The following is a 14,855-nucleotide window of genomic DNA, read 5'->3' as shown; positions in this document are numbered from 1 at the left end:
CTTGGGTCAGACAAATGAACAAACCACTACTTAGTCTATAAATTGTACTGAACTAGAAAATCTTTAATTTGAAAACTTGGACGGAACTCTAGATCAAAAATCTATAACACCAGCGCTGATGATGATAATCAAGAAAAACTTTAAGTAGGCCTACATGTAAATGTTTAGGTCAACAATGACACTTTATGAATAAACAACCATTTATCTTTCTGACAAAAACAAAATACCGGTATACAGACAATATTAGGGCCCTAAATATATTCTAACAAGGATATTTGAGACTCTTGATGTCACTCTAAGGCTATCAAGTCCCAATCCAAAAATGTTGATTGACTAGTCAGTTCAGTTCTCTTCACTTCGTGGAGTTCCGGCGAAAACCACAGTTCAACGTCACTGTATACGCTACACAGTAAACGGTTCCTTCACAAGATCCCTCCTGCTTGGAGATAGACTGTTGTGAGGGATGCTCCCACGGTAGTTCACCTTATGCAGACAGCATACATGTACATGTAATTCCTGTCCTTGTGAAGATTGTAACATGTGTAAACTCACATGTGGCCAGTCCAGTCACCAACGGCTTGATCCACTCAAGATGTGGAGCAGAGTTCCAGACTGTGACTGTCCAGGCAGCAAAAATACGGATCAATGTTAATCCCCAAAATATCAGGGTACACCTGAGAGTAAAAGAAAGGCAAAATATGTACCTTTAACAAAAGGCTTGTGTCTCTACACAAAGCAATTTATCTTAGGGGGTCAAAGCAGACGGTAGATCAAATAATCCACCCAACTTCTAGCATCAATACACTTTAAACTTGTTCAATTTGTAACACAACTCAACATGTCACTTAATTTGAATCATCCCAGTATGCTGAGGTTTCATTAATACGGAAAGGTATATTGGTCACAAGATCAATTATTTCTTCTAGATGCATTAAAACTGGCTCCCGATTTAAACAATTCACATTTGTTTCTGTAACGTTAATTTCAACATCAATTATCAACACAACTTATCATCAAAAATCACCCCAAATGTTATAATCATCCCATTATCCTTCACTTATTCTCACCTGAGAGCCACAAGCTGTAGGATTTCAATCAATGTCAAACTAACAGTTGACTTTTAGCAAGAATCTTGGCATTTCACTGCGGGAATTTCGCCAAAACATGTGCGAACATGGCGCCTTCCATGGTTACAGTACACGCGCGTCTCATAACCGCTTGAGGGCGCACTTCAGCGTACCGCACGGGCTACACATCCCCCCTCCTAAACGTGTTGCAGCGTCCCGATGCAACTCTTCCTTGCAGTGAGGAACGTAGGAATAATAAATTCTGGGATCCAGTGACTCCAAACACCTGCCTGCAACTGATGAGTCACTGGCTGGCCAAGCACTTCGTAAGTGAACCGCCTTGGGGGTCTCCGCTCTCTTGAGGGTCGGGACCCATTCACCTCACTCTCACTGCTGGGTCCTGTAGTAGCAGTTTCCCTAGAGAGATCCCCAGCAGGGATATACATTCCTGGTACAGGAACCTCTGCTTCAGGCAAACTACTTGCATCTGGAGAGCCACAGGTGCCAACTTCAACTTCGGCACCGATGTCTACCTCGCTACCGAACTGGGGTGTCAGTTCGTCAGCTTCGGGAAGACTATCGAGTATAGGGCTGGGACACTCACTCTGGGTCGCACTTTTGTCTGTCGATAGTGGCAAGTGGCTTTCTTCAGCCATCATACTAGGCTCTGCCTCCAAGTGGCAGTTATCTGGATTACCAAACTCATCTGGTATTTTGCTAGCCCAGGTTACTGGTTTAGGTTGCAGCTTTGTCTCACTCAGGTCATCGGGAGGGAGCTCTGCACCACTTTCTCGTGATGATGTCTCATCAGGTCCAAGATCAACAGACATGTCCTTTAAACCAGATGGACTGGGAACAAATGCCTCAGCATCAGGATCCAACTGGTTTGGACAAGGAGGTATGTCTCTCTGTCCCGTGTCATGTACGGTGAGAATCCCACTGTCCTGCTCATCCGGATGTTCCTCTGTAGTTCTTTCCACCTCGTGATCACCCACAGGCAGTGGTGATACCGGATCGTCAACTTGGTCACGGGGCCAGACAGTAATGATATTGTGATCCTCATGGTCAGAGCCATAATCATCACTGTCGCTACCGTCATCTGGGGACGACGGAAGGCATGAGGAAGATTTCTGCTTCACTCGCTGTCTTGTCATTGGCTTCTCTGGGGGTTTCGTAACCGATGGAGAAGTGTCCTCTCCAGTTAGAGTTCCGATGGGTAGCAACATATTGCGATGCAGTGTTTTTACTGCACCATCCCCTGTCTCTGGCTTCACTCTGTAAACTGGTATACTGTCATTCGGACGACCCACAACACAGTACACAGTGTCACTCCACCTATCAGCTAGCTTGTGAGGACCCTTGAAACCGACATTGCGAACAAGTACTCTGTCGCCAGGCTGTAACTCACTGCCCCTCACTTTTAGGTCATAGCGTTGTTTGTTCGCTGCTGCCACTTTGGCCGACTCTTTTGCCGCCAAGTTGTAGGCATCTTCCAAGCTGTGCCTGAGCTCAGATACATATTTGGTATGGTCCTTATTGTTGACACTGTCGGGCGTAGTCCCAAAACTAATATCAAGAGGCAGCCTTGCCTCTCGCCCGAACATGATATAATAAGGCGAGTATCCAGTACTGGAATTCCGAGTTGAGTTGTACGCATGCACCAAGGGTGTAACAAACTTACCCCAGGTTTCCTTCTTATTTTGGGGAAGGGTGCCAAGCATGCTTATCAAAGTACGGTTGAACCGTTCTGGCTGTGGATCCCCTTGTGGGTGGTATGGGGAAGTTCGTGATTTCTTTATCCCCAAGAGACTTGTTAGCTCTTTGATGAGGTTATTGTCAAATTCTCGGCCTTGATCTGAGTGAATACGCCTTGGCAGACCATAGTGGAGGAAGTATCGCTCCCAAAGTATCTTAGCAACAGTGCGTGATGATTTGTCTTTCGTGGGAAAGGCTTGTGCATAACGGGAGAAATGGTCAGTAGCAACAAGAATGTACTGGTGGCCACTGCGGTCTGGTTCCAACTTTAAGAAATCGATGCAGACTAAATCCAGGGGATATGTCGTCTTGATATTTACCAGGGGAGCAGCCACTTTTTGGTTTGTCTTGAAAGACACACATCGTGCACAGTTGGAAACCCACTTCTCAATGCGAGCCGCCATCTTCGGCCAATAGAACCGTTGACGTGCCAAGGCCACAACTCGTTCAGCACCCAAATGACCCAAGTCATTATGGAGTCCGATGATAGCCTTCTCTCTGAAATGGACAGGTAGCACCAACTGCAACAACTCTTTCCCCTTTACATCAAGAACTCGACGATACAATACTCGCTCTCGTAGGACAAGTCGAGAAAACTGGCCCAACATCAGCCGAACTTCCTCAGGCAAGGTTGAGATCTGCTTAGGCTTCTTGCCCGCCAGAACAAATTCTACAACCTGCTTGATGTGTTCATCCACAGCCTGTTCGTTTTCCCAATTTACAGCATCTCCTTCAACAGTCGTTGCCTTACCAAAACCTGCATATTCTGCAGGGATAGCCTCGGCACTCAAGGCCATCGAGTAGATGAGGGGGCCTGGTTCCACATCAGTAGTATCCGGAACATTTCGTCCCGAGGCATCCAAGAGATGCTGGGAGGAAATAGCATCAACCATCTCCTCACTGAGAGTTGGTGTAGGCTCCTCTACCTCACCCTGAAGTCGTGCCTCCAGGATATGCATCTTTTCTACCTGATCCCTCTCTGAAGACTGCAAGAATGCATCACTGTGTGGTCGTCGAGAAAGAGCGTCCGCATCTTTGTTACAACGACCGGGCTTGTAGTGGATTGTAAAGTCGTAGGTTGTTAGAGCTGCCAACCACCGATGCCCTGTGGCGTCCAACTTGGCAGACGAAAGGATATATGTTAGTGGGTTATTGTCAGTGAATACCCGGGTTCCTTTGGCTGCATACAAGTAATCCTTGAACTTGTCTACGATGGCCCACTTAAGAGCCAAAAACTCAAGTTTGTGTGCTGGGTAATTTTTCTCCGACGGATTCAGTCCACGGCTGGCGTAAGCAACTGGTCTCAGCTTACCATCAGACTCCTGGCAAAGAATGGCACCAAGACCATCCCTACTTGCGTCCACATGCAGTACAAAGGGCCGACTCATATCCGCAAAGGCCAAAACTGGTGCTGAACATAGCTTGTCCTTTAACTCCTGAAATGCCTGCTGGCACTCAGGTGTCCATCTTTCTGCGAATACCACTTTCAAACCCCTGCTCGTATCCTTACTACAGGTCTGACGCTTGGGACAGCTCTTACTTTGTAGCGCAGCGGCCAACTCATGTAAGGGTTTGGCAATCTTGGCATATCCATCAATAAATCGGCGATAATATCCAGCCATTCCAAGAAAAGACCGCAATTGTCTTGCATCAGCCGGGGGTGGCCATGACTTGATCGCCTCCACCTTCTGTTGGTCTGTTCTTACACCTTCTTCTGAAACTACATGTCCAAGATATTTGACAGATGTACCACACAGCTGACACTTTTCAGGAGCAATCTTTAGCCCATATTTGGCCAACCGATCAAACACTCTGGCCAAACGCTTCTCCATCTCCTCTAAAGTGGGAGCAAAGATGATGATGTCATCCATGTACACAAGTACCTCTGCCAAGTTCAGGCCTGCCATACATCTTTCCATGAGTCTTTGGAAAGTGGCCGGCGCCCCTTTGACACCCTGAGGCATCCGCTCAAACTGGAAAAATCCGGCCGGGCAGATGAAAGCTGTCTTGTCCTTGTCGGTAGGTTTCATCGGTATTTGGTAGTACCCCGACTTGAGGTCGATCACAGAAAACCACCTGCACCCATGTAAACAGTCCAGAGCCTCCTGTACGATGGGAACCACGTACTGATCAGGTACAGTTCTGGAGTTCAGAGTACGATAGTCCACACACAGACGCATCTGTCCGCTCTTCTTTCGTACAATGACTATGGGTGAGGCATATCGGCTTTTGGACTCTGTGATCACCCCAATGTCTAGTAGATGCTGAAGATGGTCTCGCAAGTCCCGCAAATCAGATGGAGCTACACGACGTGACCTTTCCCGGAAAGGAGACTCATCAGTGAGCCTGATGTCATGATGGATTTCGTTTGTCAAACCAACATCCCACTCATGGCTGGAGAAGATTTCTGATCGACCATAGGCCAATTTGAGAATTCTGTCTCTCCATTGAGTGTCTATGGGACCCCAAACAAATGGTAGTTTTCTAAACTCCTTTTCTGTAATCTGGGAAGACTCTTGTCTCTGGGTTGGGTTCATGTCAGTGGTGGCACTAGTCGTCCTCATCTGGGCTGGTGCCGCTGCTGAGGAGATGGAACTTCCACACAAATCAGGCTGCACACTACTCACTGACACTGGCAGGGATGCTTCAGCCAAAACACAGTTCCTTTGCAAATGCAGGTCCACATCAGTCTGATTCTGCACGCAGACCTTCACCTTTTGGAAACCATTCCCAATCTGTGCTAAAGAGCAAACAGTGTTGATACCGGTAGGCATTTTACGCAGGTGAGGAGCATCTAGCAACACAGTCACTGGCCTCCCCAATCCATTTCGAACAGTGCCCGAGATGTACTTCTGAGAGTTGGCAGGGACTGTCACCTGATTTCGAGTACGACATGTTACCAATCCAACCTTTCCCGCTGGTCCTGCCCTCTGTGAAACTTCAAAATCCTCATAGATTCGCCTACATGCCGCACTGATGACAGAGCCACCGCACTCTTTCCCTTTCTGCAGGTCAAAAAGATGTTGGTAGCAACCACGGAAAGCTCCAGAATTTGTACCCACAACTAGTTGGTACGGTGTTGCACCACGGCAGTCAGGGACAACTAAAGCCAGGGTGGAGGATGACCGACTTGTGCCACAGAATGCTGGATCAAAACCAATAGTCACCTTGGTCCAACCTAAATACGGTATCTGTCCCCCTCCACCATGCCAAAGCACTAGATCTTCAATCGGAAACAAGGGCTTATTCAGGCGTCGAAAGAAACCTTCGTATATTAAGGTGACTTGCGACCCCGAATCCAACAAACACTTGGCCCAGTTCCCATCAATGCAGCAATCCTCTACCATGTCTCCTCCAACTAGTCCCTTAGGTATGTCAGTTCCAGTGTGGTAATTAACACCAGGCCTTAATTCACGGGCTTGGGCTTCTGGCTGGCCCCCTCCAGTCGCCCCTTGGCGTTTCCCTGCAGGAAAGCAATAAGTTGGCTATTTACCTTCTGCAAGTTCTCAGGTTTCTCGCATTTTGTCTTGTAGTGGCCCTCTTCACCACACCGGTAGCAGAATCTTGGGCGTGCTTCATTTTGCTTACGCTTGATTGGTCTCTCAGCAACTTGCGTCCGACTCTTGGCCTGTTTAGGGTCTGCCGGGAACACACCCACATCTCCTTCTCCTCTTCGGCTCATCTTAGCCTGTTGTTCTGCTTCCTCTCTCCTTACCATCTGCAGCAACGTCAGGTAAGAGGGAGGATTTTTCTTGAGATCCTTCAACCTCAAATTCACCAGAAGAATTTCGTCGAAGAGCACCCCCTTTGCAAACTGCTCAATGAGAAGTGAGCTTGACTTCTCCCTTTGGGCTGCACCTTTTCGAACCAATTTCCTCAGTATACCCTGTAGTCGCGTGAGAAACTCTGAAGGCGATTCACCACGATGTTGGTGTGTAGAGTGAAAGAGAACGCTCAGCTCCTCAGGTGACTCTGTACTTCCGAATGCTAGCTCCAAGGCAGCAAGGTATTCATCAGCTGTCGCCTGAGGGCACTCTCGGCGGAGGTCGGTGATGATACTGGCAGCAGGGGGACGGAGAGCCTCCCTCAAGCGTCGCCTCTTCTCACAATCTTCGGGTTCCTCCTCAAGTTGCCCCTGCACAAGTTCAATCCAGGTATCGAAACTGTCCTCGTCCTTGGCTGGAGTCTTAAGACCAGAGAAAGGACGCAGTTTCCGTCCGCCAACAGTGCACAAAGACATGGCGTGGCTCAAGGAACTCCTGGACGTCTCTCTTGTCGGGGGTTCGGATGTACCCTGATTCTCCATAATATCCTTAACCAAGACTCGACTCTTGAAGTTTGTAGTGGTGTTCAAACGGTATATTCGCAGAAACACTTCCCCGCCGTCAACAGAGACATTAAAAGTGCCTGAAAGAGGGAGGGTCACTTCACCAACCTCACATTCAAACTCACACAGAAGATTGGTCTTTCCTCGCCACTCCTGACGGGACACACCCACTAGGCGGTTAACCTTCTTAGCCAGGCCTTTGGTAATTGACTCTGTCGAAAAAGACAACGGTTTCTCACTGCAAAGAAGAAGAGCGCAAGCCGATCGAACATCGTCTTTCTTGCACCAATCGCGCCCAAACTGCAAGATATCGCTACTGTCCGCCATGTTTCGCACAAAATTTCAACGCGCGTACAAAAAAACCGTAAACAAAAATGCACTCTGCTAAAAACCTACCACAAGAAAAATACCAATTCTCAGCTTATGGCTCTCAAAATAATCCTTCTAAAGCAACGGTCAGTGTTGGTGATCTATCCATCAATCTGACACCAGAATAAAAATGTGTGTGCCCTGTTGCTTATTTCCAACAGAGAAACAGAGCAAGCCCCTTTAAATATTTATCTACGAGGTCCTGGCAAGATCGCCATGAAATGTAAGCCACATGGACCACATTGGGGTCAACACACCTTGGGTCAGACAAATGAACAAACCACTACTTAGTCTATAAATTGTACTGAACTAGAAAATCTTTAATTTGAAAACTTGGACGGAACTCTAGATCAAAAATCTATAACACCAGCGCTGATGATGATAATCAAGAAAAACTTTAAGTAGGCCTACATGTAAATGTTTAGGTCAACAATGACACTTTATGAATAAACAACCATTTATCTTTCTGACAAAAACAAAATACCGGTATACAGACAATATTAGGGCCCTAAATATATTCTAACAAGGATATTTGAGACTCTTGATGTCACTCTAAGGCTATCAAGTCCCAATCCAAAAATGTTGATTGACTAGTCAGTTCAGTTCTCTTCACTTCGTGGAGTTCCGGCGAAAACCACAGTTCAACGTCACTGTATACGCTACACAGTAAACGGTTCCTTCACAAGATCCCTCCTGCTTGGAGATAGACTGTTGTGAGGGATGCTCCCACGGTAGTTCACCTTATGCAGACAGCATACATGTACATGTAATTCCTGTCCTTGTGAAGATTGTAACATGTGTAAACTCACATGTGGCCAGTCCAGTCACCAACGGCTTGATCCACTCAAGATGTGGAGCAGAGTTCCAGACTGTGACTGTCCAGGCAGCAAAAATACGGATCAATGTTAATCCCCAAAATATCAGGGTACACCTGAGAGTAAAAGAAAGGCAAAATATGTACCTTTAACAAAAGGCTTGTGTCTCTACACAAAGCAATTTATCTTAGGGGGTCAAAGCAGACGGTAGATCAAATAATCCACCCAACTTCTAGCATCAATACACTTTAAACTTGTTCAATTTGTAACACAACTCAACATGTCACTTAATTTGAATCATCCCAGTATGCTGAGGTTTCATTAATACGGAAAGGTATATTGGTCACAAGATCAATTATTTCTTCTAGATGCATTAAAACTGGCTCCCGATTTAAACAATTCACATTTGTTTCTGTAACGTTAATTTCAACATCAATTATCAACACAACTTATCATCAAAAATCACCCCAAATGTTATAATCATCCCATTATCCTTCACTTATTCTCACCTGAGAGCCACAAGCTGTAGGATTTCAATCAATGTCAAACTAACAGTTGACTTTTAGCAAGAATCTTGGCATTTCACTGCGGGAATTTCGCCAAAACATGTGCGAACATGGCGCCTTCCATGGTTACAGTACACGCGCGTCTCATAACCGCTTGAGGGCGCACTTCAGCGTACCGCACGGGCTACACTACAACACTGAAAAAATTTGGCTTATTTGGTCACCTAATGTGGACACTTTCACGAAGGACTCATGCTGGGCGACTTTCTCTTTAACGGATATTTTCGGCGACACTTCAGAAGCAGACTCCGGTGACGAAAGATCAGAGCTAGATGTCGTCGCTTCGTCGTTTCCAGTTGCTTGACGGGATGCGTTGCCGGTGGTAGGGCTACCCGCTACGGAGATCGATGTAGGCTTTGGTGCTGCCAAGCATAAAGAACGTGTTTCTTTCTTAAAGAATGTGTTTCTTTCTTTTTGAGGACCTGATGTGATTGTGTTTTAAAGTCACTCATTCAAAATCAAAAATCATCAATAAAAACAACTTTGTAGAGACGTTCTTCGCGGAAGTGGTCTCGCAATGAATTTTAAACATTGAAATTTCATTTCTACAAGTTTGTTGGTAAACAGAGAAAAATGACTGAGATAATTTAATGGAATACGGATATTCTCTATTGTCATCCTGTCAAGAAAATAAAACAACTGATGTTGATATTATTTCCAAAATGAAAACACAAAACAGTTTGCAATCATTTGGCAATGATACCTACTTGTGGTGGTAACATTCAGGTCATTTCCAGACGAAGTTTCAAGATGGCGATGCTCCTTTTCGTTGTTGTTGGGAGACATTTCTTGAGGATCTGCATTGTTCCAGAACAAAAGTGTTCACTTTTCCTTTTTACCAATTATTACTGAGACAGTAAAGAGTTTAGCTTCAAGAAATATAACAATAACAATTATTGCAACGCGTAGATGGTGAAGGGTTTCAAGTCTTCCAATACAACAAATGTATTAGTACTGAAGCATTTGATAAAAGACAGAAGGGCATCCTATCTGGCTAAAAAAACAAAAAAACAAAAGTATTGGAGTAGCACTCGAGTACTAGTACCGAGTTCGAGTACTACAACATTGAAAAAATGTGGCGTATTTGGTCACCTGCTGTGGACACTTCCACGAAGTTCTCATGCTGGGTGACTTTCTCTTTAACGGATATTTTCGGCGACACTTCAGAAGCAGACTCCGGTAACGAAAGATCAGAGCTAGATGTCGTTGCTTCCTCGTTTCCAGTTGCTTGACGGGATGCGTTGCCGGTGGTAGGGCCACCCGCTACGGGAATCGATGTAGGCTTTGATGCTGCCAAGCATAAAGAACGTGTTTCTTTCTTAAAGAATGTGTTTCTTTCTTTTTGAGGACATGATGTGATTGTGTTTTAAAATCACTCATTAAAAAATTCAATTATCAAAAAACAATTATTGTAACGCGTAGATTGTGAAGGGTTTTAAGTCTTCCAATACAACAAATGTATTAGTACTGAAGCATTGGATAAAAGACAGAAAGACTCAGATGTGGCAAAAAAACCCCAAAAAGTACTTGAATAACACTCGAGTTCGAGTACGAGTACTACAACACTGAAAAATGTGGCTTATTTGGTCACCTGCTGTGGACACTTTCACGAAGGACTCATGCTGGGCGACTTTCTCTTTAACGGATGTTTTCGGCGACACTACAGAAGCAGACTCCGGTGACGAAAGATCAGAGCTAGATGTCGTCGCTTCCTCGTTTCCAGTTGCTTGACGGGATGCGTTGCCGGTGGTAGGGCTACCCGCTAAGGGGATCGATGTAGGCGTTGGTGCTGCCAAGCATTAAGAACGTGTTTCTTTTTTAAAGAATGTGTTTCTTTCTTTTTGAGGACCTGATGTGATTGTGTTTTAAAGTCACATATTCAAAAAAATCATGAATAAAAACAACTTTGTATCAAATCAAATCAAAATTAAATAATCTTTATTATATCCCACTGGGGTAATTTAAAATGCTCGCATACAGTAACAACATCGACACATTATAAAATACAGTTACATATACAATTGCACGAACAATAAAAACCGGTGAACAATCAAAAAGAAAAAAAAATCCTTATATTATACAAATAACGAATGTTTGTGAGTGCGATGGTAAGAATAATTTCATGAGGTGACAGATTGAATGTTCTATTCCACGAGGCGAAGCCGAGTGGAATAGAACATTCAATCTGTCACCGAATGAAATTATTCTTTCCATCGCACGAACGTAAAACATTCGTTATTTGTTTTATACAACACCTAAATAAATTCTCGTCATTTGATTGGTAAATTAAAAACTACAATTTATTTTGATTTTAAAGATGTTGAACTAACCCTTCACGAAAATGTTTGAACCCAACGCTGTAGCGCTGGCTCTTTGGAACAATACGCGCTACGCTGAACGCGCACACCAGCATGCATTTTGCACGCAAATACCGCGTCATGGAACAAGCGCAAAGTGAAACGGTATAACGCATGGGTATAACGCATGGTCGCACCGTGCATTATACCGAATAATAATATGTCACGTGATCTACAATTCACCAATCAGATGACGGGGATTTATTCAGGTGTTGTATAAAATATCATATTAACGCTGGAACATAAGATTGAGATGTTCTATTGCACGTGGAATGAGGGAGGATGGATGTTGGTTTGTCGCAGCATATGGCACCCGCATACGACCAAACCTTGGGATCAGCTGTTCAGCAAGCCTGTCATGAAGTGGGTGATTTTTGTCATTCAGCAGCATAGTGAGCCTGCCGATCACCCGATCCTCATATGCTGTGTCCACTAACGGCCGCGACTCCCCAAGAATCCTTCCTGCTTGTTTTATAATTCTATCTTTGCGGTCTTTCTCACATTTCCCAACATTTCCACCCCAACATATCAGACAGTAGCCCCAAACACTGGCAACCACAGTGTCATAAAAAGTTGCCAGAATTCTACGATCGACATAGAACGAATTTAGTTTTTTAAGGCAGAAGATGCGAGAATTAATTTTTTTCACAATGAAATCCACATGTTCATGTCAACTCAATTCATTGTCAATTACGACACCCAGATATTTGTAACATGTGACACGTTCTACAACACTGCCTTTCAAGGTAACAGGTTCTGTTAGGCGACGTGACTTCCGACATAGTAGAGACGTGGCACGCGGAAGTGGTCTTGGAATGAATTTTAAAAATTGAAATTTCATTTCTACAATATTGTTCCTATACAGAGAAAAAAATTACTGAGATAGTTTAATGGAATAAGGATATTCTCTATCGTCATCCTGCCAAGAAAACAAACAACCGATGTTGATATTATTTCCAAAATGAAAACACAAAACAATTTGCAATCACTTGGCAATGATACCTACTTGTGGTTGTAACCTTGAAGCCATTTCCAGACCGAGTTCCAAGATGGCGGTGCTCCTTTTTGCCATTGTTGGGAGACATTTTTTGACGATCTGCATTGTTCCAGAACAAAAGTGTTCACTTTTCCTTTTTAACAATTATTACTGAGACAGTAAAGAGATACAGCTTCAAGAACTATAACAATAACAATTATTGCAACGCGTAGATGGTGAAGGGTTTCAAGTCTTTCAATACAACAAATGTATTAGTACTAAAGCATTGGATAAAAGACAGAAGGGCATCAGATGTGGCTAAAAAACTCAAAAAAAGTATTCGAGTAGCACTTGAGTACGAGTACAGAGTACGAGTACTGCAACACTGAAAAAATGTGGGTTATTTGGTCACCTGCTGTGGACACTTTCACGAAGTTCTCATGCTGCATATGCTGGGCGACTCTCTCTTTAACGGATATTTTCGGCGACAGTTTAGAAGCAAACTCCGGTGACGAAAGATTAGAGCTAGAGTTCGTCGTTTCCTCGTTTCTAGTTACTTGACGGGATGCGTTGCCGGTGGTAGGGCCACCCGCTACGGGAATCGATGTAGGCTTTGATGCTGCCAAGCATAAAGAACGTATTTCTTTCTTAAAGAATGTGTTTCTTTCTTTTTGAGGAACTGATGTGATTGTGTTTCAAAATCACTCATTAAAAAAAATCAATTATCAAAAAACAATTACTGCTACGCGTAGATTGTGAAGGGTTTCAAGTTTTCCAATACAACAAATGCATTAGTACTGAAGCATTGGATAAAAGACAGAAGGACATCAGATGTGGCCAAAAAACACCAAAAAAGTACTCGAGTAGCACTCGAGTTCGAGTACGAGTACTACAACACTGAAAAAATGTGGCTTATTTGGTCACCTGCTGTGGACACTTTCACGAAGGACTCATGCTGGGCGACTTTCTCTTTAACGGATATTTTCGGCGACACTTCAGAAGGAGACTCCGGTGACGAAAGATCAGAGCTAGATGTCGTCGCTTTCTCGTTTCTAGTTGCTTGACGGGATGCGTTGCCGGTGGTAGGGCTACCCGCTAAGGAGATCGATGTAGGCTTTGGAGCTGCCAAGCATTAAGAACGTGTTTCTTTCTTAAAGAATGTGTTTCTTACTTTTTGAGGACCTGAGGTAATTGTGTTTTAAAGTCACTCATTCAAAAAAAAAAAATCATGAAGCAAAACAACTTTGTAGAGACGTGCTACGCGGAAGTGGTCTCGGAATGAATTTTAAACATTGAAATTTCATTTCTACAAGATTGTTGGTAAACAGAGAAAAAATGACTGAGATAATTTAATGGAATACGGATATTCTCTATAAGTGTCATTCTGTCAAGAAAACAAACACCAGTTGTTGATATTATTTCCAAAATGAAAACACAAAACCATCTGAAATCATTTGGCAATGATTATAATGGTAACCTTCAGGTCATTTCCAGACGAAGTTCCAAGGTGGCGATGCTCCTTTTCGCCATTGTTGGGAAACATTTTTTGAGGATCTCCATTGTTCCTGAACAAAAGTGTTCAATTTTTCTTTTTGAACAATTATTACTGAGAAAGTGAAGAGGTTTAGCTTCAAGAAATATAACAACAATTATTGAAACTTGTAGATGGTGTAGGGTTCCAAGTCTTACAATACAACAAATTTATTAGTACTGAAGCATTGGACATAAGACAGAAGGACATCATATCTGGCTAAAAAACTATAAAAAAAAATACTGGAGTAGCACTCGAGTACGAGTACCGAGTACGAGTATTAGTACTGAAAAAAATGTGGCTTATTTGGTTACCTGCTGTGGGCACTCTCATGAAGTTCTCATGCTGGGTGACTTTCTCTTTCATGGATAGTTTCGGCGACACTTCAGAAGCAGACTCTGGTGACGAAAGATTAGAGCTAGATGTCGTCGCTTCCTCGTTTCCAGTTGCTTGACGGGATGCGTTGCCGGTGGTAGGGCTACCCGCTACGGAGATCGATGTAGGCTTTGGTGCTGCCAAGCATAAAGAACGTGTTTCTTTCTTAAAGAATGTGTTTCTTTCTTTTTGAGGACCTGATGTTATTGTGTTTTAAAGTCATTCAAAAACAAAAATCATCAATAAAAACAACTTTGTAGAGACGTTTTTCGCGGAAGTGGTCTCGCAATGAATTTTAAACATTGAAATTTCATTTCTACAAGTTTGTTGGTCAACAGAGAAAAATGACTGAGATAATTTAATGGAATACGGATATTCTCTATTGTCATCCTGTCAAGAAAACAAACAACCGATGTTGATATTATTTCCAAAATGAAAACACAAAACAGTTTGCAATCATTTGGCAATGATACCTACTTGTGGTGGTAACATTCAGGTCATTTCCAGACGAAGTTCCAAGGTGGCGATGCTCCTTTTCGTTATTGTTGGGAGACATTTCTTGAGGATCTGCATTGTTCCAGAACAAAAGTGTTCACTTTTCCTTTTTAACAATTATTACTGAGACAGTAAAGAGATTTAGATTCAAGAAATATAACAATAACAATTATTGCAACGCGTAGATGGTGAAGGGTTTCAAGTCTTCCAATAAAACAAATG

General features: G+C 43.6%; 2 protein-coding genes across 2 annotated transcripts; both read right to left on the bottom strand.

Annotated features, from left to right (window-relative positions):
* Positions 1-6,202: 6,202 nt before the first annotated feature.
* On the bottom strand, positions 6,203-9,023 carry LOC119741045 (paraneoplastic antigen Ma1 homolog). Its single transcript, XM_038216651.1, has 2 exons — positions 8,843-9,023; positions 6,203-8,449 (listed from the first exon to the last, which is right to left on the bottom strand). The coding sequence occupies exon 2, from the start codon at positions 7,474-7,476 to the stop codon at positions 6,229-6,231; it is 1,248 nt and encodes a 415-aa protein (XP_038072579.1). The 5' UTR covers positions 7,477-8,449; positions 8,843-9,023; the 3' UTR covers positions 6,203-6,228.
* Positions 7,711-14,694, bottom strand: LOC119741427 (cell wall protein RBR3-like). The gene is made up of 10 exons (XM_038217172.1): positions 14,616-14,694; positions 14,078-14,275; positions 13,157-13,354; positions 12,645-12,851; positions 10,491-10,688; positions 9,992-10,189; positions 9,607-9,696; positions 9,064-9,261; positions 8,328-8,393; positions 7,711-7,775 (listed from the first exon to the last, which is right to left on the bottom strand). The coding sequence occupies exons 1-10, from the start codon at positions 14,692-14,694 to the stop codon at positions 7,711-7,713; spliced, it is 1,497 nt and encodes a 498-aa protein (XP_038073100.1).
* Positions 14,695-14,855: the final 161 nt, after the last annotated feature.

This window comes from Patiria miniata, unplaced genomic scaffold (assembly GCF_015706575.1).
Source record: "Patiria miniata isolate m_02_andy unplaced genomic scaffold, ASM1570657v1 HiC_scaffold_5, whole genome shotgun sequence".
In the NCBI taxonomy this organism is placed as follows: Eukaryota; Metazoa; Echinodermata; class Asteroidea; order Valvatida; family Asterinidae; genus Patiria; species Patiria miniata.
This window is presented reverse-complemented; position numbering and strand designations above follow the sequence as displayed.

Coding starts and splice junctions, on each gene's coding strand:
- LOC119741427 (XM_038217172.1), bottom strand. CDS start 14,694: ATGTCTCCCAACAATAACGAAAAGGAGCATCGCCACCTTGGAACTTCG. Junction 9,697..9,991: donor CGTGGAAGTGTCCACAGCAG/GTGACCAAATAC, acceptor GGAACAATGCAG/ATCCTCAAGAAATGTCTCCC. Junction 8,394..9,063: donor CGTGAAAGTGTCCACATTAG/GTGACCAAATAA, acceptor CTGCCTGGACAG/TCACAGTCTGGAACTCTGCT.
- LOC119741045 (XM_038216651.1), bottom strand. CDS start 7,476: ATGGCGGACAGTAGCGATATCTTGCAGTTTGGGCGCGATTGGTGCAAG.